This window comes from Gobio gobio (genome assembly GCF_949357685.1).
Source record: "Gobio gobio genome assembly, chromosome: 17".
Taxonomy (NCBI): Eukaryota; Metazoa; Chordata; class Actinopteri; order Cypriniformes; family Gobionidae; genus Gobio; species Gobio gobio.
Window position 1 is genome coordinate 35,234,997 of NC_137110.1, and position 25,355 is coordinate 35,260,351.

The window sequence follows — 25,355 nt, forward strand, 5'->3', positions numbered from 1 at the left end:
AAATGGGTGTGTACAAAATATACTCAAAAGCTCGGAACTTTACGAAAATAGGTGAGCACATGCAGTATATGACTCTAAATAAGCATGCAACCTTTTAGGGAGATCTGACCATAGGTGATGCTTTGACTGTTAAAAAGCTTTAAAAACATATTTCCTGTGGTAAATTAGCTGTAAAAGGTCTTTCATGTATTTAATAGGTTACATGCTTGCTAAATAAAACAATATTTTTTTACGCCCATGTGCTTAAAGGCCTTCAAATGCTTGAACCCTGATAATTGCTGCTCGCAGCTATATTTGTTAATTAATTTCTTTAATAACCAAACTTCAACAAAATAAGGGCAGGTCCCTTGAACGCAACTGATGACACTCGAGTGATCAAGAACATTCCAATTTGAGATTTCCTTTGATTCCTTGTCCTCTTCTTTCATTGAATCCTTCCCTTGCATCCTAAGGGGGTGGAGCTGAGACGCGAGGAAAGGAAGGGAGGATGCACATATTATTAAAAAAGAGAAGCACCTATCGCCTTGTTGATTCAGAACAACAGCATGATTGTAAGTGTGAAATTGCTTTTATAAAGAAAACGAGATGTATTATTTTCGACACTGTATGGCCAGATATTTTTGTCTTTTTACTCTGTCAAAGAAAATGGGTCCAAACGAAACTGTTGCACATTGTGTAACACATTGGTGGGGTGTTGTTCTTGATTGAACCAGTGCTTTTGAAAAAATTGCACGAGTCAATCTAACACCGTCACTTGATCAATCAAATTTGAGGACTGGAACTAACTGTTGTATGTATAATGTTGCATTGTGTCCCGTTGGTCTTAAATTATGTTTCTCCATACAAAAACTACAAATGTGTTGTTAAACATCCCATCTATGTTTTATTTAACATTTGTTTGTTAAAAAGCACCTTTATTTACAGGTTAAGGGGAGCATGTGTGTTTATTGAACACTGCTCTTATAGTCCTGGATATATCACGTTACGCACAACGGAAGGAAATTAGCTATTTGCTTGGTACAAAAAGATCAAAAGGCAGAATAATAAGATTCAGTATTATGAAAATGTTAGATATTTACAATATTTATTTATTTATTTGGATACACTACTTTCAGTCAATTATGTCACGTAGTGTAAGTCAAGCTGAAAAGTGCATTGCACCATCTATTGTACCTTAATGGCAAATATCTATAAATCCTTATCTATGGTCAAGCTTTAAAGAAAAATGATACAGTTGAAAGCTTTTTTAGAAATATGCAGTACATAAGTTACGTGCAGTAACACTTGCATTAGAAATATTTTCTTTCATATTCAGCCACCTTTTAAAAATAACATTTAAATGTGTATTTTTATAACAATAACATGTTTTGTCTTGATAGACTATAGAAATAAAGTCATGATTGTGCCAACATTGTAACAAATGTTCTTTTCTTTAATGTCTGTTTATTTTATCTTTCTGGCAACATTTCTTGTTGTAAAGGACTCTGATAATTTGAGACCAAACAGGGTTGTGTGAAGTCCTTGTAAAGTATATTGTAAGGTCATTAGTTTTTTGGTGTTGTGTGCTCTATGATGTTGGATAAGTATGATTGATCTTCTGTAGTGCTGCTCTTTTCTAAAGTAATATAAAATAAAGATTAAAAAACTGATCATTGCTGACATTTTGTGGATCTGCATTTCTTTTGGTATGAAATATTTAAGGTTTGTACAAATGATACATTTTAATGTTGTGTTTTACATATACTAATAACGCATTTAGCCTTTTTAAAAATGTGTTAATTTTATATCGCCCATGTCATTAGACAAGTTATGAAAAATGTTTATTTACAAAATGTCTTCATGACTACAAAAGCATACTACACTACCTCAGAATGCCCAAAAGAGGGCGGTAGAGAAATTCCAGATAAAAGAGCCCAAACAAAATGTTCCCAGAATAAAACATGTTTAATTAGGACTTAACTACAAAATACGTGTATAATTAATTGTGGAACGAAATACACAAATCACTTAGATTTTTTTTATTACCAATGAATATTTATTATTGTTCATTCATAAATGTATAGTGAAAAAACTGCATACACACATGCAAATACATTCAAGTAGTAAAGTCAGAATCAAAAACATTAACAGCACTTTAAATATCAGCTTCCACAAAACAGTAGATGAGGTGTTCATTGTACTGTTTACTAAGAAAACTGCAAAGGCAAAGTTTTATGACATTTTAAACTATTCACACTTTTCTCTGTAGGGAGTGTATAGGCTCAAAGACATCTCCCTCTATTCCTAATAACCGTAACCACGATGATAGCCCTCATGGTAACCATCATGGTGACTGTAGTCATCGTCTGGGCAACGCATGCCGAGAGACTGCTGGATGGCCATCTCCTGCCTGCGAAGCTGCATGGAGTCGACCAGCTCGTAAATGATTGACATGGACCACATAGGGGAAGGGTACCAGGATTTCACATTGCCGTCTTTCCCAACAAGCAACATGGAGAAATACTCTTGGCTGATCTGGAAGTAGTTTCTGATGTCCTGCACCAGCGAGGCAGACAGGTCCTCGCGGTCCACTGATGCACTTCCTGCAACACAAACCACAGTTTCCTCAGTTTTTGGAATAATAAAACAGTTCCACACTAGGTTCACTTTCAGCAATGAAAGTGAATGAGTTTTGTTCACTGCGAAACAAGTCGCTAATCTTCTCACCATTTATGGGATAGAGCTCCAGGACTCCACTCTTGTCATCCAGGGTTTTTCCAATGATTTTCAGTACGGATATATGACGCAGCCCTGTGAATGAATGAAAATGTAGCTGCTCAGAAAGACTAGACATAAACAACAAAAGGTGACTCATACTATACACTGGATTCAACTGAGAATTTTTACAGAGATGTTCTCTGAAACATGCATGTGATTTGCATTAAAGATGTCTGTTGTTGTTTTTTGTTCTAAAACGGGCCTTCATTTATGAGGGCATCAATCAAGCTGTCATGCCCCGGAGAGGAAGTGGTCTCTGTTGGATCGCTATGCACGATTTAAACATCCACAGGTCCTCCTGGATTGTAAGGAATGCAGAGAAAGATTCTTAACAATGTTCCTACTTCCAAAATAGCTAAAAAAAAAAAAAAAAAAGCTGTAAATGGACTGCGTCATCCTATTTTTATTAGTGCCATTCCTCAGAGCCATTTAGTAATTGAGGGTTCTAGTGCAGATGAGGGCTGGTTCCAATTAAAAGACAAGTACCAATAGCATATGTGCGTTTCTATTAGCGGAAAGCTCTCTGGAGAATCCTCTGGCATTGGACTTGATGATTTCCGAGTGCAAATAGCTTTTTATGTTAGTTGTGGGTTGTTAAATTGGAATTATGCGGTTGTTTGATAAAGGTTAGACATCCAGATAGTGTAGAATGCACTTAAGTCATGCATTTTTGATTGGAACGTCCAAACAAATTCCAGCTGTTGACATTATCGCATAGGGTGTTGACCGCACCGGACCCCAAAATTTGTTTACAAATGCTTAACATGGAATTTCAGAAAACAAAAAGTGTCTATTTTTCTGTTACATGAACAAGTGGGGGTGATGTTGATACAGCAAAGCTTTTAGAGCTTTCTGTTTACATTTTACAAAAAAAGTACTAATATTGATAGTTTGCGTGCAGTTTCATATAGTCTCGACTTTCTTATTTTGCCTTAACCTAGTCAATTCTCAGATTGGCCTCGCAACTGTGTCATGAACAATTCTGTTCGTCTGAAAATTAAAACAATTCCACAAACGTTTAAAGGTGCACTGTGTAATATTTATGAGGATCTATTGACAGAAATGCAATATTATATACATAACTATGTTTACATTGGTGTATAAAGACCTTAGTTTTTATTACCTTAGAATGAGCCATTTCTATCTCCATACACCGCTGGTCCCCTTACAGTGAAGTCGCCATTTCGCGCCACCATTTTTCTACAGTAGCCCTAAACGTACAAACTGCTCTACAGAGCGCTAGCTACTCTCTGCTGTCTCAGACGACATATTTGTCCTGTATCGGCCACCGTAGCTTCTCTATGTGCTTCAAAAAGGGAGGGGTGGGCGGTTGCAAACGTAACCTCACCGCTAGATGCCGTTAAAATTTACACAGTGCAGGTTTAAAGGATGTTTAGTGCCTTATTACAAATGCTACAAATCACTTTATAGTGTATGTTGTCTGAACTATATTATGACCGTTAAGGTCTTTTACATTATAGGTTAATGGCAGGGTTAAAATCAGGGGTTTTGTGAGGGAACTGCAAGGGGGTTTGTGAGTTGATGAAAAACTAATAATTAATTAAATCAAATGTAAAATTTTAATAAATAAATATTTAAATAAATAGAATTTGTTTCTTTTCAGTTTTTTTTTATAAAATTAACTTCCGTGACTAAATCCTGGACTTTATTTTCATTATTTGCAACCACACACTGACACACAATAACATTATTATAACCACACAATAACATTATTTTTTATAATGATCAAATATTCAGTTTTTTATTTTTTTATTTACAACTGTAATTTACAGCAGTCATATTTATGTCTTCATTTTCATAATTAGAGTTAAACAACTACTACTACTACTAATGATAATAATAATACAAAATAAAAAAATATATAATAATAAGACCCCAAAAAAGGTCTTACTGGGTTTCAGCAGCGTTTTCATATAAGGTAAATGTCATATCACTGTTTAAATTGCCATATATGACAAAATAATTGCAATATAACTTTTTGGCAAAGTTGTGCAGCCCAGTACTATATATCTATAGATAATTTTAAATTAAAAACTGTTAAAAAAAAAAAAAAAAAAAGTTAATTTGACCATTAAACAACATCAGAAAACCGTGAATATGCGAATGTGAACAAAAAAACAAGTAAACATTTTACGTCTAATGCCGAGTTCAAACTGCACGATTTTAACCCAGATTTTGACTCGAGAACTCCAGTCTGACGCATGCGTGATCTCGCGTTGTTGGCTTGTCACATCTCGCGTGTTTGTTTGTGAAAACGTAGTTTGCGGACGAGACAGCGTTGTCTGCGATTCTTCCTCTTCAAAATTCATGCAGTGTGAAACCCCCTGTCGCCCATCCATCTTGCAGTGTGAACACAGCAGCAACTAAATGCTACCCCAGATAGTCATGTAATGTGAAAAGAACTGCGATCTGACGGGATAAGGGGTTTGGCAGACAAAAATGTTTTTGAACCCCTGTAATAGTATATAACCGTCACCAGTGTTTTTCAACTCCAGTCCTGGGGACCCATGTACCAGAATGTTTTAGATATCTCACTCATTAAAACACCTGATTCAGATCATCGGCTTCTTAGGTCGTGTGTCCACCAAAGCGCTCTGCTGAAAACGTCTCGCTGTGGGCGCTTGAGAGCGTTTTCAGTTGAGACTCTTTGCTTGTTATGATACGGAATATCCGCGGAAGTGTTACTTGTATCTCATTTCACATATAGTTTGTGTCTGTATTGATTCTATATAAAAATTCTGTTACAAAGTATTTGCTCTGGCTCTTGATTTAAATTATTTAGTTCCGTTATTATACTGCTTGTTGTCATCTGTTGACGTTGTACAGTATACAAGCAGAATGTGGCGGTTGGTCGGTGTTGTATTTGTCCCTCCCCTCCAACCACTGTGATTGGACGGCTGGGTGAAAAGTGACAGTGATGAGCGCTGCGTTTTGCTAAAAGTTGAACATTCTTCAACTCTCTGCGATCAGTAAATGCCGAACGCTCAGCGCTTGAGCGTGAAATACTCGCTCAGCGCCTCGTTACGCTCATGCCGTTCTAAAAACGCGGCGCTCCCATTGAAAACAATTGAATATGCCAGCCAGCTGCGTGAAAAAACGCTTTGGTGGACACACGGCCTTAGGGTACATTTATACGACAACGATGTACTAAAAAACGATCCGCAAAAATGCTGTTTTATGCATGACAGGCCAGTAGTTGGCGATGTTATTTGTTAAAGTAACACTGCGCACCTATGGACTGAACACATAATACGCATGCATGTGACTTTACCAATTTTGTAGTTTTGTAGTTTACACGTAGACGATAACAGTATCGTTATCAAAAAATGGCATTTTGAAATCGTTTTCAAAACGTAGCATTTTTTTCAGGCCCCCAAAACACTTTTGTCGTGTAAATGAACTGTCATAAAACATAAAAAGTATTCTGCTTTTAGTTGAAAACGGTGTTGTGTAAACAGCTAAAACTTTGTGTGTTTAACAGGGAGACAGGAGGTGGGTCCTGAAGACTGGAGTAGAAAAACACTGTCCTACACTATAGATTGTGGAATTAAACATTTCTCATTTGACTCATTTTGCATATTTCTGGTTTTGTCTATAGCATTTTGTAGTCTACTGTAATAGCGCTAGTAGTACGTTCACATTTAAAAGTGCATGTTTATTTCACAGTGGAAGTGAAATTAAATGACCTCACCCAGATTACAAGCTTGGGTATTAATGACGTTGAGTTGTTGCTGATAGGCCCATTCTTCATCACTAGGGGTGGATATTACAAACAGTCTCCGCCTCCAACGGAATCTTAAGAGACAATGACATGAGAAAGCATGCAGATGAGCATATTCCTTAGGTTAATACATTATATAAATGATAAAGTAAGGTTATTTCGGACCTAGATAGGAAGTCCTCAAGAGATCTTGATTTGTCTTCTTTCTTGCACATAACCGCAAGTTTCCTCTGCTGTTCTATCTCTTTAATGCGAGTTGACAATGTGTCAATGTAGTCAAACACTGCTTTCATAACAATTGGGACTTCATATCGTTGCTGTGGAAACAAGGAATGCATCATTTCGTGTTATAAAATGAGGTCATAAATGATTACATCTACATCTCATACACACTGACAAAGATTTTTACGACACACCTTGACTTTCATGTCAAAGTCAGTCAGCACCATGTTGAAATCATTATAAATCATCCCAAAATGCTTCCGAAATGCTGTGATGAGGTCCTGGTTGATGAGATCACTGTCCGGCAGGCCTCGTAAGGGTTTATCCTGTTCTGTTAAAAAAAAGAGAATGAGGACATTGCGATATGTTACAAACAAAGACTGTAAGCAGCACTGACCTGTCTGGTAGTGTTCAATCTTTATAGTACTGTTTGTGAGCGGCCCAAAGATGCTGATGATGGAAATTTTACGCAGGGCCATATCACACACTTGCTCCAGGTACTCATCCCTCTGTTCGCTGTACACATGATTCTGCTCATCTGGAGCCGTTATTACCTGCAGACAAAGACACCCAACATTTTTAGACATCATTTCAGTGCTTATATGAACCAAAATGCTTCTGAATTTTATGGAACATAATGGATTTATTTCATATAAGCAAAAAACGCAACTCCATCAACACTCTTAAACATTTTTTTTAAAGGGATAGTTCGCCCAAAAATGAAAACTACCCCAGGGTTTTCTCACCCTCAAGCCATCCTAGGTGTATATGACAATCTTCTTTCAGACGAATAAAATCTGAGTTATGTTAAAAAATGTCCTGGCTAATCCAAGCTTTATAATGGCCGTAAATGGCAGCCTAAAATTTGACGCCCACAAAGGTGTCAAAAATCCATCCATTATAAAAGTAATCCACATGGCTCCGGGGGGGCATTTGATAAATCTTAATGAAGGCATTCTGAAGCGAATCGATGGGTTTGTATAAGAAAAATATCCACATTTAACCTGTTATAAAGTAAAATATCTACTTTTATAATGGATGGATACACTTTTTTGGGCTGCCATTCACTGCCATTATAATTCTTGGATTAGCCAGGATATTTTTTAATATAGCTCCGATTGTATTCGTCTGAAAGAAGAATGTCATATACATTATAATTTTCTCATCTTTAACATTCATTTAAAAACTATCACTTTTTTTCAAATTGCATTTAAACAAATTGCAATAAAAGCTAAAAATGATACATATTTATATAGCTATCTGACGAGTTTCAAAAGTTGATAAGCAGAATTCCATGTCACCAAATGTCAGAAAAAGTTGACCCATTGACCCTCACCCAATGGGCATGTGACAGTTTCGACAACTGGCCCGAAACTCTCTCACACTAGGCCAACAGGCCATCCTTATTGTGGAGCCCTGAGCTATCTCTATGTCATTGTTTCCATGTGTCTCACAGATACAATACGTACTATGAGCCGGCGTCTTCTCTGAAAGTAACTCAAAAAAGTTTCTAGCGATTTCCTGGGATTCGCTGCCTGGTCCACAACTGCCCTTCCTTCAAAGACATTTGGTTTTCGCACAGCGTTTTTTATTTGAACACTGATATTTGTCACTTTTGGTCCTTTTTTCCCTGCAGGTATCTTCTTTAAAGGCTTTTCAGGTCTATCCATCTTCTTCCTCCGGTCGGCACTGTCAGCTTTAGTTTTCCCCTTCTGGATGGTAATATGTTCTGTTTCTGGTTTATTAGCAGTGGGCCTCTGTGTGTCTCGTTCTCTTGTGTGCTGACTAAGCTTTTCACTCCATCCATGTTTTACCACAGGCAGTTTGCCCTTCTGTGTGGATGCTTGTGTTGGTGAGATTGCAGTTGAAATCTTTTGCGTGTGGTCTAAGTGTTTTCCTTTATGTTGTTTGTAGAAGTTAGAGGTAACAGAGAGACGAGTAGCTGTGTCCCTGTGTACCTGCTCAGAGGTATTGGGCACAGCTGTGGTCCAGGGTACAGTTGTGTGTGGATGCGTTTGAACCATTGTGGAGGGTACATTTGTGGTAATACTAGTTGTTGTTGAGGGTAAAATGGTGGTAGAAGGTGCCGCTGTGGTTGTTATAGTAGTTGTAGTTGGAGGTGTGGTTGTAGTTTTTAAGGTAGTCGTTGTAAGTTTTTTGGTTTTAGTCATTGTAGAGGTACTGATGGTAGTTGATATTTGTGCCAGAGTTATCTGGGTGGGCTGAGGAACTGGTCTCACCCTGTGTCGTCCTGTCGTGTTCACCTGCGGCTGCAATCCACCTGCATTTGAGCCAACAGACTGCACTTCCTGGCCCTCAACTCCAGCGGTCTTGCACTTTTGCACAAAGCCCTTTTGCCTGGCCTTCTCCAGTCTACGCATAGGAGTCTGGTCTATCGCTTCATAAATTGCCTCCAGCTGAACAGGGTATGGGTATCTTTCCGCTACCTGAAGGGTCTTTCTTAGCAGCACCATCCCAAACTTACCATCCTCCAACTTCAGGAAGCCCATCAGTCTGGGCACCAGGGCTGGATCCAATGACTCCTCCACCAGAGATCCCTGATTGCTAACACGCCTCACCTTGCCTCCCATCTTCCCCTTTTCATGGAACATTATAATCTGCTGCATGTGTCTGTCCGCCATCTCACAGTACACGTCCGGCTTGAGCAAGTTCATCATCAACCTGTAATAGCCATCAGAGTCGTTGGGAGCTGAAATGACCAGAACACGTTTTTTACCTGCAAAACCAGCCAGGATGTTTATGGAGCTAGTTGCACCCAATGGGGCAGATTGAAAAATAGGTTCTTGTGCAGGAATGCTGTCAGTTACACTGAGTTTCCTGTATGGGACTGGTCTTTGCCCTTTCAGGACCCTCCTGGCTGGGGGCCGTGAGGACTCCACGTTCTGATCATTTTGAAGTTTCCTGAGTAAATGTGTGTTTCCAGAGGTGGATAACCGTGCAAATGTTCTACTAGATTCCACATCATTTGTGTACTTTTTGACAAAAGTGTTTGATTGTAATTGTGAATTTCCTCCCTCTGATCCTGTGTAATCCAGGACCAAGTCTGATGCTTGAATACACGTCAGAGTCAACAAAATGACATGTACCTGATGATTTTTCATTGCAATAATACTGGTAATATGACTACAACATAAATAGAAACCACCCCAAAATTATGACATTAATAGGCGAAAAGGTTTGGAAAATGGTTTTAGGGTAATTTGATCCAACAGCAGCGAGGCACAAACTAACCGTTAACTCGTGTTACATTAACTAAACAAAGACATAATAATACATGAAAAAACTGTGAAAAAATGGATATAACGAAAACCACTAAAAATAATTCCGACTCGTCTTCGAGAGAAAAATATTATGTCATAATCCAAAGCGAACGAGTTTGTCAAATGATTGAGAGAAATGCATTATTCCGTATGCATTCCCTCATTATACTAATATTCAGTTACGTCAAGTAGTTTCCAAGAAGGACAGGCAAAACTCCACAACACTTTGTCAAATTTCTGTATCCTTTAAAGAACGGCGTGAAAGACCCTCATCAAACGTTCATCGTCTCAACACTTCATAATGCTCTCCACGCACTGACTGAGATCTGGAAGAAAGTTCTGAACAAGCGGGGCTCACAGCCAGATTGACCACGCCCACTCCCGTTTATACTCTCGATATGTTAATAGCGTGCCTTGCTAATGTGTTCTACATTAACTTTGCATACCTTCACATTGCATAAAATAGGGTTGTGAAGGGATTTATATGTCATTTCTAAAGATTAAATACTAAACTTTATTGATCATGTACGTAATAGCTACTGTTTGCCATGTAGCAGCTGCTTCTGCTTTTAACGTAATAAGAAAAACGTAATTTTATTTATTTAAGATTTATGATCAAGATTTTTTTATGAGAGAGAGAGAGAGAGAGAGAGAGAGAGAGAGAGAGAGAGAGAGAGAGAGAGAGAGAGAGAGAGATGACTGCCATCTATTGGTAGTGAATATGCCCAATTTCTACAAACATTTCAATTAACCAAGAAATAACTCTAATTCAGTGGAAATCAATATGGACAATCTTTGTGGTAACATTTTCATTGATAATGTTAATGTTTTAAAGCAAAAATGTAGCAATAAGGATATAAGAAAGTATCTGTGTTCTGTGTCTTTTCCTGCAGCAAGATTATTTTCGTCTTCTTTATTTGGTGATATCTCTTGGGTCAAAGCGTGGAAATTGCCAGTTTTGTGTTAATAACAAAATTAAGGAAGTGTCTTACAAAATACTTCACTACACAGAATTTATCCTGCTAAGCATGTTTTGGAAAGATTTAAGCTTAATATTTCTTATACATGTGATTTTTTTTTTTGCACTAGAAAAATTAACTTTTGCATCTGTTTTTTCACTGTATTTACTCAAAATTATTTTGGAAAGATTTAGAAACATTTATTAATATAAAACTGATGTGTGATAGAAATGTGTATATTCTATGTGTTTTTTTAACACTCCGACAATTTGGAATGTAAACAACATATCATACAGTTATTGATTGTGGGCTTAATGCAAACCACGTTTTCACATTTTGTAAATGACTTTAATTTATATGTAAATCTTTTGGAACAAACAAAACATGTAATGCTTTAAAAGCACTGGATTTTATATTACATTTTGTGTTGGTCCCACTTTTGCTGGCAAAACAGCCCTGACCCATCAAGGCTCCTCTAGACCCCTGACCCCTGGCGTGCTGTGGTATCTGGCACCAAGATGTTAGCAGCAGATCCTTTATGTCCTGTAAGTTGCGAGGTGGGGCCTCCATAGATCAGACTTGTTTGTTCAGCACATCCCACAGATGCTCGACTGAGATCTGGGGAATTTGGAGGCCAAGTCAACACCTCAAACTCGTTGTGCTCCTCAAACCATTCCTGAACCATTTTTGCTTTGCTGCAGGGCGCATTATCCTGCTGAAAGAAGCCACAACCATGTTTTCCCCAGGTAAGTGACACACACGCACCCAGCCATCCAAGTGATGTAAAAGAAACCATTCTATCAGAACCAGCATTAACTTCATGAGCAATTTGAGCTACAGTAGTTTGTCTGTTTGATCGGACCACACGGACCAGCCTTCGCTCCCTACGTGCATCAATGAGCCTTGGCCCTGTCGCCGGTTTACCACAGGTTCTTCCTTGGACCACTTTTGATAGATACTGACCACTGCAGACCGGGAACACTCCACAAGAGCTGCAGTTTGGAGATGCTCTGACCCAGTCGTCTATCCATCACAATTTGGCCCTTGTCATACTCGCTCAAATCCTTACTCTTGCTCATTTTTCCTGCTTCTAACAAATCAACTTTGAGGATAAAATGTTTTTTTTTTTAAACACAAGAACAAAATTCTATTGGCAGTGACCAGCAGAGGATAAAAAAAAACAATTGTTTAACCTAATGCCTATTTAAATGTGCTCGCAGTGAAAAGAACCGTCTTCACACACGAACATCCTCTTTGCTAAGTTAAGCCTCTTACACTAATGCACTCGTTGCTGAGCGAGCACAGGATGGCAACCTCCTCAAGAATATACAGAGATTTAATCAGCAATTATACATGATGACGACTGCTATTATGACAAGGCCCATGCTAAAACATTACATAGAAATAAAAATACTATAGAGTGGTTGTGCGGATCTTAATAGGCTTATACAGTATGTCCGGAGACATTGTGGGAGCGTGGGATGTGTCGCTAAGTGATGGGGTTTATCGAATTGAGCTTGAACATGGAACCACAACAGGGAAACGGGTCATTTACATTAATGGGAAGGTGAGAGGTAGTCAATTTTTTTTTTGTTTTTATGTATATATGTATTATATAGAAAATATAGAAAACATAGGGCCTACACATGTACATGTTTTTATTTTCATTCAAATTGTATATATATATATATATATATATATATATATATATATATATATATATATATAGTCTATACACATATACAGTATACATATACAGATATATTTTTTGCTATAGTGGGTGCAGGACACACTATAGTTAATTTATGTAAGTGAGGATAGCAAAATAAAGTAAACTGTGACATATTATACCCAAAAATTCTTCAAACAGTGGACTACCAGTAAAATTGATTAAAAAAAAATTGGGACCAAACTTATTCAGACACTTTGACCTGACCATGTTTTGGTTACGTGTTTTTGCTTTAATTGCTAATGCCACCTAGCCTAGAAATCTAAATGCCACCTTTTACACCACAGACTGAACAAAATTGAGCATTGTTGGTTGACCTATAAATTTGTACTTAAATTTAACAATTGACAGCTGATTGGTTGATTGTAATCCATGTAATAGGCTACATGCCTTTCTATCAAAGTTATCTGACATTATCAAGATTAATTTGTTCTTGTCATACTTTATCACCATTTTCTTAACTATAAACTGTGATAATGTGAGAAAATGTTCAAGGTGTCTGAATAAATTTTGGTTTGACTGTTTGTGTATATATATGAATGAAAATAAAAATATGTACATGTGTATGCCCCATGTTTTCTATATTTTCATTTTTTGAATCTTTAATTTATTTATTATTATATTAAGAGAATAATGTAAGATAATATCTGATACTATATAAAGATGAATGAGATAATGTACAATAATTAATAAGTCTTATTAAGTCCTGTTTTTAAGGAGGTGTTGAGGAGGGATTGGATGTTCAAACTGGTGGGCAAAGAAACATTCCCTGTTGGGAGTACAGACACAAAAGCAGCCATAAGTATTGAGGCTCTCACTGGGTTTTCCTATGAGTACACGCTGGAGATCAACGGAAAAAGTCTCCAAACATTTTTGGACAACCGATCAAAAATTTCCAAAACATGGGTGCTGAAAATGGATGGTGCTGATTACAGGATAGTTCTAGGTAAGATACACAGTGGAAAAATCCCTTTTTATTTATGATGTAAAACTAATTTTCTTTAAGTTTTTTTTCTGAAAGCCCTTATTCTTCTCAAGGTAATTTATATCCACATTTTTAAGAAGACGATGACTAGATCAGGGGGTTTCAAATTAGGGGGATGCTTGGGGTCAGCAGAAAAATTCATTGGACAGTACGAATATGTATTTTTTTTACATAAAAATATATAGCTACTTTATATATTTTATTTTCACAAGGGGATCATCTTATGTGGGGGTCTGAAGTGTCAGTTTAAAAACCATAGACTAAATTATACAGTACACATTGCATTTCTAGAACAGCTTGATTTGGCAGGCATCATACAGTTCAGCTGTAATCTCTGAAGTTAAGGCAATTAAGACAACCATTAGCAAACCATTATATTTTTTTCTGTTTCACTATAGAGAAAGACACTATGGATATATGGTGCAATGGACAGAAAATGGAGACCATGGTGAGAACTTTTAATTTTGCAGTTTAGACTGTCACAGGCCTTTAGTATGAAAGACTTTGGTCCATTGTATTAAGTTTGAGTCACGTCAGCTAATGGAGTAGCTGTGTGACCACTGTGGAAATATGAAACACCATCTTATTCGTAGCACAGCATTCCCATGGCTTGTGCTTATTTAGTTATAGGCCTATGTTTATATTGATTTTCTGTGTGCAGGGGGAGTTTACCGAGAATGGAACCGAGACACACTTTGCAGTGGGGAACCATGAATGCTGCATAAAAGCAACAACTAGTGGAAGAAAACGGAATGGAATAGTTCATTCCCTACTGGTGGATGGAATCAGGATAGAAGAGGCCATTGAGTAAAATGGAGGCTAATAGAACTCAGATGTGCCAGACATTTAGCAACAGTGTACTTTATCAGAATTAGATACAGATGGCACTGAAAAGTTTTTTTCCCAATAAATCCAGTATGTTGGCATTTGTTCAGAGCATGGACAAGAAACTTCAAAGTTGTTAAATGTCTTATATCTTTAGAAAGACAATCCCATTTAATTTGAATAAATTATACATTTTGTGAAAGAAAAAAGTTCTCTTTTATAGGGTAAGATGGGGTGTATAATTTTTTTTTAAATCTCATCTCAACACATTTAATTAATAGCTGTTTCAGTGTACTTTTTAAAGGATTAGTTCATTTCAAAATGAAAATTACCTGATATTTTACCTACCACATCTCATCCAAGATGTTCATGTCTTTCTTTCTTCAGTTGAAAAGAAATACAATTTTTGGAGGAAAACATTCCAGGATTTTTCTCCACACCATTGACTTCCATGCAAACAAAATGCTGAAGGTCCAAATCCAAATCAAGGCAGTTTCAAAGGGCTTCAGAGGCTCTACGCGATCCCAGACGAGGGATAGGGTCTTATCTAGTGAAACTATCTGTAATTTAAAATAAAAAAATATTTTATACTTTTTAACCTAAATTGCTCATCTTGCGCTACTCTGCGGCTCGCCAATGATTGCACAATCACGTCGAAATGTCACACTAGACGTAGGTAGAAGTACCGCCCCCGTGGTTACAACGCGCACATGCGAAGCCTAATACAAATGCCCTTTAGCAACAACAAAAAAAGTAAACCGACGATGTTGGACGATTTTGAAGTTGAAGATGGAGTGTTTTTTGGTAAAGGGCGTTTGTCCTCGCACTTTCGCTTGCGGCGCTATTATGCATCTTCTGAAAGAGTACACAATCTCCAGATCAAAACACAGGTGAAGAAGAAGCAGAAACAAGCGATAGACGCATTGCTTACGCAAATGTAAATAAACATGATCATCAAACATTAAAGAGCATATAAATGCTTAATGTTACCAAATGAAATGTAGACACAGAAAGAGGTATAGGAGTGTTTATATACATGATCGACTCCATTGTCCATATGAATCCGATCATGAAGTAGTCTTTTGGTGCATTCAAGTCATGTCGTAAAGATCGTATAGTGAACGCACATGAACGCTACCATAAAGTCGTAAATACTAATGGGAAGCTCAGAATTTTCTTTAAGCCCTGATCTTTTCGAGTTGGGGGTGTGTTAGTGAGAAACATGGGGGAATACTACAATACTTAGCAGTGTGTGATTTTTAGCACCATTTAACGGTGAGGTTGTGAATTGCACCCCCCCCCCCCCCCTTTCGGAGCAATAGAGAAGCTACGGTGGCCGACACAGGACAAAAATGTCATCGTCGGAGAAAGCAGAGAGTGACTAGCACTCTGTAGAGAAGTTTGTCCTTTTAGGGCTACTGTAGAAACATTGCAGCGCAAAATGGCGACTTCACTGTCAGGGACCCATGGTGTATGTAGATAGAAATGGCTCATGCTAAGGTAATAAAAACATAACGGTACATTATATAAGGTCTTTATACTCCACTGAAAACATAGCTATATATATTATATTGCATTTATGTCAATAGATCCTCATTAATACTACACACTGAACCTTTAAAGGTATTTAGCATTGATAGTGTCAGGTATTTACTATGATAGCATTATAATAACAATATAATATGTAACGATAAAATTTACAGTGGCTTCATAAATTAATTAAAAACATAAAAAACAAAACACACCTGATGCACATTCCTTGTTCTTATTTCCTGGAAGTAGATTTTAAGAACCTTGCTGTATTTTTGTGAAATTAATTAAGAGAAAGTACTCCGCCCTGTTACTCTGACGAAAGTGACTTGAACGCACTTGACGTCGTAAACACGACTTCCTATCTCGTAAATACGAACTTCCCAGGAGGACTTGAATGCACCATTTGACAAAAATGCTATTTTTCGCAGCTTTTTGTTCAAAATGTTGCCTTTTTATGAAACTTACTCACATTCAAGTGTTGATAAAAATTAAATACAATTTAATAAAAATCAGAAGCTCCGTTCAGATATTAATACAACAAAATATTCTGGGAGCCATGAAAGTTTTGTGAAAATGATCAAAAATGCTGTCGCTGGCTGGCATTAAAAAAAAATGCTGGTCACTTTAAAGAAAACTTACAGTAAAAATGTATAATTTAAATGACTAAACTAGTAGTTTACTGAGAGTACTTCAAAGTGTAATTTCATAAACTAAAAAACTATTCTGTGCTACTATATATATATATATATATATATATAACTATAAAGTATTTAAATAGTAAACTATCAGTATACGGCTATAGTTGCAGTACAAACGAAAAACCATTTACAAACTAGTTGTGCACTCAAAGGCTGAAGCCAAAATTGGCCCTATACCCTCAAATAGGGTATTGGTGGTATCCGAAACCATAGTGGACATTATCGAGTGCCACACTGCACTGCAACAACGAGTGTACAGCCGATCTGTGCTCAGGGCTGTCCGAATTCACTCACTCCTTTTCATTCACTCGTTCAAGTGAACTTTATTAGTGGACTAACATAGGGAATAGTGATTGAGGGTTTAGGGGTCGATTTCGGATTTAGCCAAAGTTTACTAGTGTTACACTTAAAGGGTTAGTTCACCCAAAAATTTAAATAATGTAATTTATTACTCACCCTCATGCCGTTCCACACCAGTAAGACCTCCGTTCATCTTCGGAACACAAATGAAGATATTTTTGTTGAAATCCGAAGGCTCAGTGAGGCCTACATAGGGGGCAATGCAATTTAAATCGACCCCTAAACGACCCCTTAAATGAGTGAAATCGTCCAGTTTGATTAGAGTTGCTACTAACATATCTTCAATTAAAATATGGGTAATTAAATATGTATAGGCCTTTATCCATGCCTAGGTCATAGAATAAATGTACCTTTCAGATTAATCTCTTTTACTGGAATTCTGCTTCGTCTCTCGTTGGTTATTCAATTATTGAACTAAATTGTAAAAAACAAAATTTATTTGATTTAGTATTTTAATGACTCTCTCTCTCTCTCTCTCTCTCTCTCTCTCTCTCACACACACACACACACGCACGCACACACACACACACAAACATGTGGACAATCCAGATATAATCATTTAATCAATCGTACTGTACAAACTACATATTATATCCCCTAACCCTAAACCTACCCATCACAGAAAACGTTCTGCATTATTAATTTTCAAAAACATCACGTAGTATGATTTATAACCAAAAAATGTCCCCACAAGGACAATGATTTCGGATGTTGCCATCTTTGTGGGGACATTTTTATCCCCATAAGGTAGTTGCATCATTATCCTGCATCATTTGTCTGTAGATATATCTAAATATTCTACAATTTAAAAGAAAATGCACATTGTATTTAAAGGGATGGTCACACCAATGTTATCATAAGACTCTGAGGTCATATCCAAAAGTGTGTCACAGAACTGAGACCAAACAAGTCACTCTTGTGGTTTCCACTAATCAGACAACACATGTGTTCAGGGTAAGATGAATGCGCACTATAGCGCCCCCATCCAGTATGTGGCGACCTGTATGCGTTTTTATAACAACGGGCTGCGCATAATTAACGCAGCTACGACCTGGACGACGGCTCCGAGGCGCCGACGTTTTTCCAGTAGGAAGCGTCCAAAGGAAGGAGCAGGCGCAATGATGTTTGAGAGGATACAGACGGGACGGACCTCAGTGCGGGTGGAAAGGGAATGCACCCATCTTTGCGGATAAAACAAGAGATACCCGAAAACCCCCCTGACGATAGTATCTCGTTGAGGTTGGCGTACCTCTATGGTTTTGTGGTTTCGCATCGAGACCGCAGAAAGTCTTTCATTGGTTGTAATGTCAGCATGAGCCGAAGTGAACAACAGGAGAGAGCGAGTTGACTGTGCTTGGAACACAGCAGACATACCGTATCCAGCTCGTTTGTGCGAACTGTAGTTTCTCCGCGAGTTTGACTTTTTATTAATTTATCTTCGTCTCACCCCTTTTGCCGCTTAAACTGGTCTGTGTGTATGAAGCACACAGCCGGACGCGACCATGTGGACTGTTCTCGCCTCGGACTGTAGACCTGATATGGCCTTCACTTGCCTATTATAGTCCGTAATGACGATGCATGGTGATTTGGTGGAGCTTCTGTGTTTTTATGCTGCATTTACGAGGATATGGGGCATATGACTGTATCCTGGGATTTCAGATCCGGACAGCTGCAGCTCTCCCTCCAGCGTCTGGACATCTGTTGTAATACACATATACTCAAATATTACATGCACTGATATCAAAGCCGCTGCTAGATGTTAGTCTCGCATGAGGTGTTAGGTGGTTGAATGCCTAATCGTTCATGTTCTTATAAGTTATTTTCGCTGCCATCTGTGATTGCATCCTATTGTGTACATTTGGGATCATTTGCAGTTTTGTTTTGTTTTTGACCAAAATCGTTTGGAGCTGACCTCAGACCTCATGTGGACATCTGATCTCGCTCCTGTGTTTGCCAGGACATCAGTATCCCTGAATCATCTGCAAACACTCTTTAGATAATTGCATATCGGGTTCCATTTGAAGAGATCACATTGCAAACATGAATTATCAGCAACACCTGGCGAACTCGGCTGCGATCAGAGGTGAGATCCAGAGGTTCGAGTCCGTCCATCCGAACATCTACTCCATCTACGAGCTGCTGGAGCGGGTGGAGGATCCACTGCTGCAGAATCAGATCCGAGAGCACGTCATTGCCATTGAAGGTAAGGGCAACAAGGGCGTTTGAGTCTCCTTCAAGAGACAGTTTTCAGAATCTTTATCCTATATTCATTGCATTTATTTCGTTGTGTATGTCAGTGGTGTGTAATACCAAGTTTGCAGGAAACTCTGGATGCCATGGTGAATATGGGATGGGACAAACCTGCATAGCATGACACTTTTATGAAATCTGTGTCCACTCCTAGTGTCATTAAAAAATACTTGAGGATTAGATTACATAATGAATAATGGCATTACAAATCAAGCCACTCCAAAGGGTGATTATTATTTCTCTCTCTTCTCATGACAAGTACACATTCTTTTTAAATCTCAGAAAAAGGTATGGACTCTTGGCTTCTAGAAATGAGAGGTAGTAAATCTTATTTCTAACGTTTTATTGGTTGTTGTAGTTACTGATTATATTTGTTCTTTGAACAATTTCCTTGTCTTCAAGACATCTGAGGTTTCAGATTGTCATATTGAAAGCGTGAGAGAGATGTTTGAGTCAAACTTTAAACACAGATGATCCAATTTTAGTCAGCCAGGTAGATGCCATATTTATTGATTTTTCACTGTAAAACCAGGTTATATAAATGCACAGTCTGTTCAATGGGCTGTATAGTCTTTGATTTGACAACAGGTCAACACTTTGATCTGTCTGTGCACAGCCTTCATTTAATTTGTGAAAAATAAATGTCATTTACCCTGAATAAGGCTTGTACTGTAACAAGGAATTGTTGATGGTTTGTGTCAGATGAAGCTTTCATTCTTGCTTCTTGTAGAGGATTGAAGATAGTGTTTAAGTGTGGTTTGTATGAAGATTTTTATTTGCAGGGTGGTGGCTGTCACAGCCGGTGTGTCATTGTTTTAATGTAATACAGTAGTTAAGAGGCAATCATCATGGTTTTTTTTACACAAATGCTATTTACAATACTGTCAGTTTTGCCAGTTTACCAGCATTGTGCTTGAAATGAAACTCTGTGTTCTACTAGATTGCAGTGAATGTTTTGGTAATGAGTGGGTTATCGGCTGTGTGTGTGTGGTCAGGGACATGTCTCTGTCAAAGCTGATGTATGAATCTCTGACCCCTTTCAATGAAAGTAAAATGGTTCTTGACTTGCTGAGACATGCACATGGATCAGCCTGACATAGACAAACCTGTCACTAGCATAACACACCCCCTCGACAGACCCCGGCCTGTCTAATTCCTAAAGAACCAAGACAGACTACCTAAAAGAAGCTTGGGAATGAAGTGTTTACTTGCTTAGTGGAATATATATGGTGAATTTTTCATCGTACATGTTATGTTGTGGTCATGAGTCAAAGTTGTCGTTCTAAAAGCAGAACTTGATGGTTGTTATGTTTGTTTTGTTGCCAAAGCTGATTGACTTCTGGCATTTCAGTGGTTTACTAACCATGCTGCTGTCATTACTAGCTATGTTACTTCGTAGTAGTGAATTTAATTTCTGCAGAAAGTATCCCAAAAACATTTATTGTGTAAAGGTGGAGACTTTGATGCCACTTTCATTAATAACTACTCACTGTACCTCTAGTTTAACATGGCAAATCTGAGCTGAAAACCGATACTTAACACGCCCTGTGATCTGAAGCGTGTCTGTCTTCAGATATTAGACTGGTGTAGCATTTACATTGGTGTGCACTTTACTTCATTTTACACAAGACGCCTGCTGACACATCAGGGACGGGTTGGTTTGAGCCTGAGCAGATTGCTCTCTATGCAAGGCATGTTTGTGATCTCGGAGACGCGCATCTGTGCGACACTTTGGCCTCCCTGTTTCTTGCATAAAGGGCATGACATTTATAAGAATGAATAGTGTAGCTTGTGCATAGAAAAGAAGATTTGTATGAATGTTGGATGAAACAGGCCTTCCGAGAATGCTCATGCACAATAATACAAGTATTAAAGGAAAAGGTGGTCAGTTTTGATTTCATGTTGATTTTATACTGGGTGAAAGCAAAAGTGTGCAAATATGCTTTTGTGAGCATTTTATTTACATATTGGTGTTTTATCTAGCATTTGCAATGTAATGCCCCAATATGTGCATAAACATTAATTGATGGAAAATATCTTTTGGGCATTTGGTACATTGATTGGGGATAGTCTGAAAAGTGTCCTGACCAAGTTTTGAATCTGTCATGTCAACTCTATATTGCCACCAACAGTTCAAATTTGATCTTCCATTTGCTGATATCTTTTGAACTGTATAGCCTACAAATAACTATTAATTCTTTAGAGTGCGAATTGCATCAATTTCTGTCAAATAGATTTTACGACATTTTGAATTTTGTATAACTTTGGAAAACTTCTACCTAAATTCATACTTTACTGTCCGCACAAAGTTGCACAATTAATCGAATTTCTAATCGTGATTACAATTACGGATGCCACAATTTCATAATCGTTCAAAGGCGCAATTACAAAAAAGTCCACTTACAATATTCTGCATGCTTAAGATGTTTTTTTTTCTTCTTTTACAGGTTATTTTTTTTTCCATTGTTCTAATTTTAGTTTTAGTATAACATTATAATACCATGCATATTTTTACTTTTTTTTTTATACAAGAAAGAAATCAAACCAATGTATAGTTGACATTTGAGGTTTAATGAGAAGTTCTTCAGGAAGAATGTTTTCAGCTTATTTTTATATAAAATATAGCATGCAGTTGCTTCAAACAATGGTATAAAGCTATTCAAAACATCATTCAATATAAATTGTAATTAATAATCGCAGTTACAATTTCAAGGGAATAATCAACAATTATGATTTTTGTCATAATTGTCCAGCCCTAGTTCCTCAGTCATTAATTTTGTCATAAAATGCTGTGCTTTACCAATTTGGTCTGTTGTGTCAAGCCGTTTTGAATTTCACTCCTATAGCAGTTCATTGTAGATGTTCTCGTATAACACAGCAATTAATTTGATAGCAAAAAGGAGGATGTCTCTGCACCACTTTGGCACTGGTGTGTGGCCCCATAATTGCTGTTTGCAGATATTTTTTTCCCTCCTAATGTTCAAATAAAAGTGCCTAAAAACATTGATTATAAGTGGACTCATAGTTCTGTTGTTCTCTGAGAAGCTCATTGTGTGTCTGGTAAAAGCCTCTCCCGAAACTGTCCGTTTTTGCAATGCAGGACAGGTTCCCTGATGGGGTTGTTAGCTAGGAAATGTCTGGCAGATCTAATGGCTGGGGTTATTGTGCTAGGGCAACAGTGCTATGCAACACACCTCCTCCAAATGAGAGGTCGCAGCATCATGCAGATGTCAGAAACACAGCCCCTTCCATCCAATCTGTGTGAAGGGCACCATTACGGAGATGTAGTCACAGCCATCCATATAGTTCGTTAAATGCGCACGAGGAGCATGCGTCACCACGTGGAACGGCAGCAACAGGATTGCACTGTCAAATGGGTCCATCCTTAAAATTACATCTCACATCCTACTGCTGAGTCATACTCTGCTTTTATGGCCAGTCTGTCTGGCACATTAAAGATTTTGGCTATCTCTTTGGTGTTTCTCAGAGCTGTCAGCATTCTGCTTAAATTGCACTGAGCATTTGGTGCAGTAGAATGCTAACCGGGGCAATGGCTGCAAGGAGACCATATATCTGTTTATATTTAATTAGGAGCCCCCGAAGCACGGCCGTAGAGACTGAAGCTAGGAGAGAGGAACGGGGCAGCATATGGGGGGGCATATGCTGAAGAGTGTGCGAAGTCTAGACTGGGTTCAGGGATTAACAAGCTACCAGTACAGTTGAATTAAATGGCTCAGTGGGGTTCTGAACACAAACAATAAAGAGGCAGATTAGGGGCAGTAACCGTCTCTTCTAGTTATGAGAGTAGTAGATTGCTTGACCTTCACTTGTTCCCACATAGGCTATATCTACATTTATCCAGATACATTTGAAAATGGTGTTTTCGTTTCCAAAAAATTCTCTCTGTCCACACTGGTGTTTTCCAAAAGTCTTGTCTACAAATGTCAGAAAATACAAATTATCTATTGTGTGCAAAACCTTACATAGACATAAAGTTCTCACGTTATTCTTCTGGCACATCATTTTATAAGCAAAATATCCCACCACTTATAGACCCTTTTCACATTTCCGGGTTTCTCAGAGCGGAAGTCGTCATAGTTGGGTTAAATAGTGTAGCTGTGAATGAGAGAATACATTAAAGGGTTAGTTCACCCAAAAATCAAAATTCTGTCATGAATTACTTACCCTCATGTTGTTCGACACCCTTAAGACCTCCATTCATCTTCAGAACACAAATGAAGATATTTTAGTTGACATCCGAGGGCTCAGAAAGGCCTCCATTGGCACAATGCACTTTACACTCTCAAGCCCCATAAAAGGTTCTAAAGACGTTGTTACAAAGTCCATCTCACTACAGTGGTTCTACAATAACTTTATGAAGCGACGAGAATAGTTTTGTGCGCAAAAAACCCCTAAATAACGACTTGTATAGTGATGACCGATTTCAAAACACGGCATCTTGAAGCTTCTAAGCGTTATGAATCAGTGAGCCGAATGATGATTCTGATCGCGTGTCAAACCGTCAAACTGCTGAAATTTGGCGATTCAAACCGCTGATTCGACTCGCTGATTCATAACGCTTCGAAGCTTCATGATGCCTTATTTTGAAATCGTCATCACTATGTAAGTCGTTATTTAGGGTTTTTTTGCGCACAAAAACTATTCTCGCCGATTCATAAAGTTATTTTAGAACCACTGTAGTGAGATGGACTTTGTAACGACGTCTTTAGTACCTTTTAAGGGTCTTGAGAGTGAACCGTGCCATTGTGCCAATGGAGGCCTTTCAGAGCCATCAGATTTCAACTAAATTATCTTCATTTCTGTTCCGAAGATGAACGGAGGTCTTACGGGTGTCGAACGACATGAGGGTAAGTAATTAATGACAGAATTTTCATTTTTGGGTGAACTAACCCTTTAATGGATCTTGAGAGTGTAAATTCCTTTGCTCCCTATGGAGGCCTCACTGACTTCAGATTTCAACAAAAATATCTTAATTTGTCTTCCGAAGATAAACGGAGGTCTTACGGGTGTGGAATGGCATGAGGGTGAGAAATAAATGACATTATTTTCATTTTTGGGTGAACTAACCCTTTAAGGCCAGTTTCACACTGCACGCGTAAGCAGCACATATTTTTTCCGGCGCCCATGTTAACAGATTAGAGCATTCCCACTGCACGCAGGGCGCTGCTACGATCGTTTTGCCGCCGAGTCTATTTTAGCCGCGCTGCTCACGCTGAATTAAAGCCACATTGGATTGTTCTGGATCAAAACTGACCTTAACATGAAAAGGAACACGTTTCACCATGAAATGATGTAGTGAAGTCAAGTGTTCCGTGTGTTTCACAATCACCATATGACATCCAGCCCTGTGAATTTTTTTTTATAAAATAACCGAAAACACAACACTGCCACAAGTGTTTGCCCAAACTTCAAAGGCCCGTTTAAATGATTAAAACTAGAGGCATATCTTAACTTTAAGGTTACTTTTATCATGTAAACTAGCGATATACAGCATGTTATATGCATGTGTTTGGGACATAGGGGAACACGTCGCATTCTCAGCAGGTATATGCTGCCCATCATAAATCAAGGCACGAGACAGACAGGGGTCGTAGGAAAACACCAGAAAAGGTGACAGAATTGACGATATTTGTCTGTATTTGCACTACACAAGCCGCGGTTCAGGTGCCGCTCTCCATACGCACTGCTTCTGCCACCGCACTGTTTGCGCGTGAAGTTGAAACCAGAAAATTCGATTTTTAAAATGTGGGACGCGCAGGTACTGCAGGGGGGGCGTGGGAGATCAGCAGAAAAAAACAAAACAATAAACAGTTGTTGCAACAGCGTTCAAGTGGACCACTTGAACCACTTATAAATAAAGGTGACTTGACTTGACTTGGTCGCTCTCAATGCTTTCTCCGGTTCACTGTCAGTCCCTCAATGCATCGCGTGAGCATGAAGCTCAATTTTTATAGGAATGAATTGAAAATGCTCGCCCCGCACCAGTGGGCACG

At 38.2% G+C, this 25,355-nt stretch overlaps 3 protein-coding genes across 6 annotated transcripts in view; 2 read left to right on the plus strand and 1 right to left on the minus strand.

Moving 5' to 3' along the window:
• Positions 1–1,927: 1,927 nt before the first annotated feature.
• Positions 1,928–10,330, minus strand: ccdc80l1 (coiled-coil domain containing 80 like 1). The gene is made up of 7 exons (XM_079841015.1): positions 8,191–10,330; positions 7,119–7,275; positions 6,916–7,052; positions 6,665–6,816; positions 6,470–6,573; positions 2,707–2,790; positions 1,928–2,582 (listed from the first exon to the last, which is right to left on the minus strand). The coding sequence occupies exons 1-7, from the start codon at positions 9,841–9,843 to the stop codon at positions 2,284–2,286; spliced, it is 2,586 nt and encodes an 861-aa protein (XP_079697141.1). The 5' UTR covers positions 9,844–10,330; the 3' UTR covers positions 1,928–2,283.
• A 1,912-nt stretch (positions 10,331–12,242) lies between these two features.
• On the plus strand, positions 12,243–16,224 carry faimb (Fas apoptotic inhibitory molecule b). 2 transcript variants are annotated; one of them, XM_079840083.1, is made up of 4 exons: positions 12,243–12,528; positions 13,395–13,636; positions 14,074–14,123; positions 14,337–16,224. In XM_079840083.1, the coding sequence occupies exons 1-4, from the start codon at positions 12,458–12,460 to the stop codon at positions 14,484–14,486; spliced, it is 513 nt and encodes a 170-aa protein (XP_079696209.1). In that variant the 5' UTR covers positions 12,243–12,457; the 3' UTR covers positions 14,487–16,224. The 2 variants fall into 2 exon arrangements, with proteins under 2 accessions (XP_079696209.1, XP_079696208.1); XM_079840082.1 differs by having other exon boundaries at positions 13,408–13,636.
• A 1,952-nt stretch (positions 16,225–18,176) lies between these two features.
• Positions 18,177–25,355, plus strand: part of agap1 (ArfGAP with GTPase domain, ankyrin repeat and PH domain 1) — a 234,948-nt gene continuing 227,769 nt past the window's right edge. For all 3 annotated transcript variants that reach the window (XM_079841021.1, XM_079841022.1, XM_079841020.1), the window contains exon 1: positions 18,177–19,294. In XM_079841021.1, the coding sequence (XP_079697147.1) occupies positions 19,132–19,294 (163 nt within the window). In that variant the 5' untranslated portion in view covers positions 18,177–19,131. The remainder of the gene's footprint in view (positions 19,295–25,355) is intronic.

Excerpts from the sequence above, each read along its gene's own strand:
- faimb (XM_079840082.1), top strand. The coding sequence starts at position 12,415 with ATGTCCGGAGACATTGTGGGAGCGTGGGATGTGTCGCTAAGTGATGGG. Across the intron at positions 13,637-14,073 it reads TGATTACAGGATAGTTCTAG|AGAAAGACACTATGGATATA; the intron begins GTAAGATACACA and ends GTTTCACTATAG. Across the intron at positions 14,124-14,336 it reads GACAGAAAATGGAGACCATG|GGGGAGTTTACCGAGAATGG; the intron begins GTGAGAACTTTT and ends TTCTGTGTGCAG.
- ccdc80l1 (XM_079841015.1), bottom strand. The coding sequence starts at position 9,843 with ATGAAAAATCATCAGGTACATGTCATTTTGTTGACTCTGACGTGTATT. Across the intron at positions 6,574-6,664 it reads CTTGAGGACTTCCTATCTAG|ATTCCGTTGGAGGCGGAGAC; the intron begins GTCCGAAATAAC and ends TTGTCTCTTAAG. Across the intron at positions 2,791-6,469 it reads TACCCAAGCTTGTAATCTGG|GGCTGCGTCATATATCCGTA; the intron begins GTGAGGTCATTT and ends ATTCATTCACAG.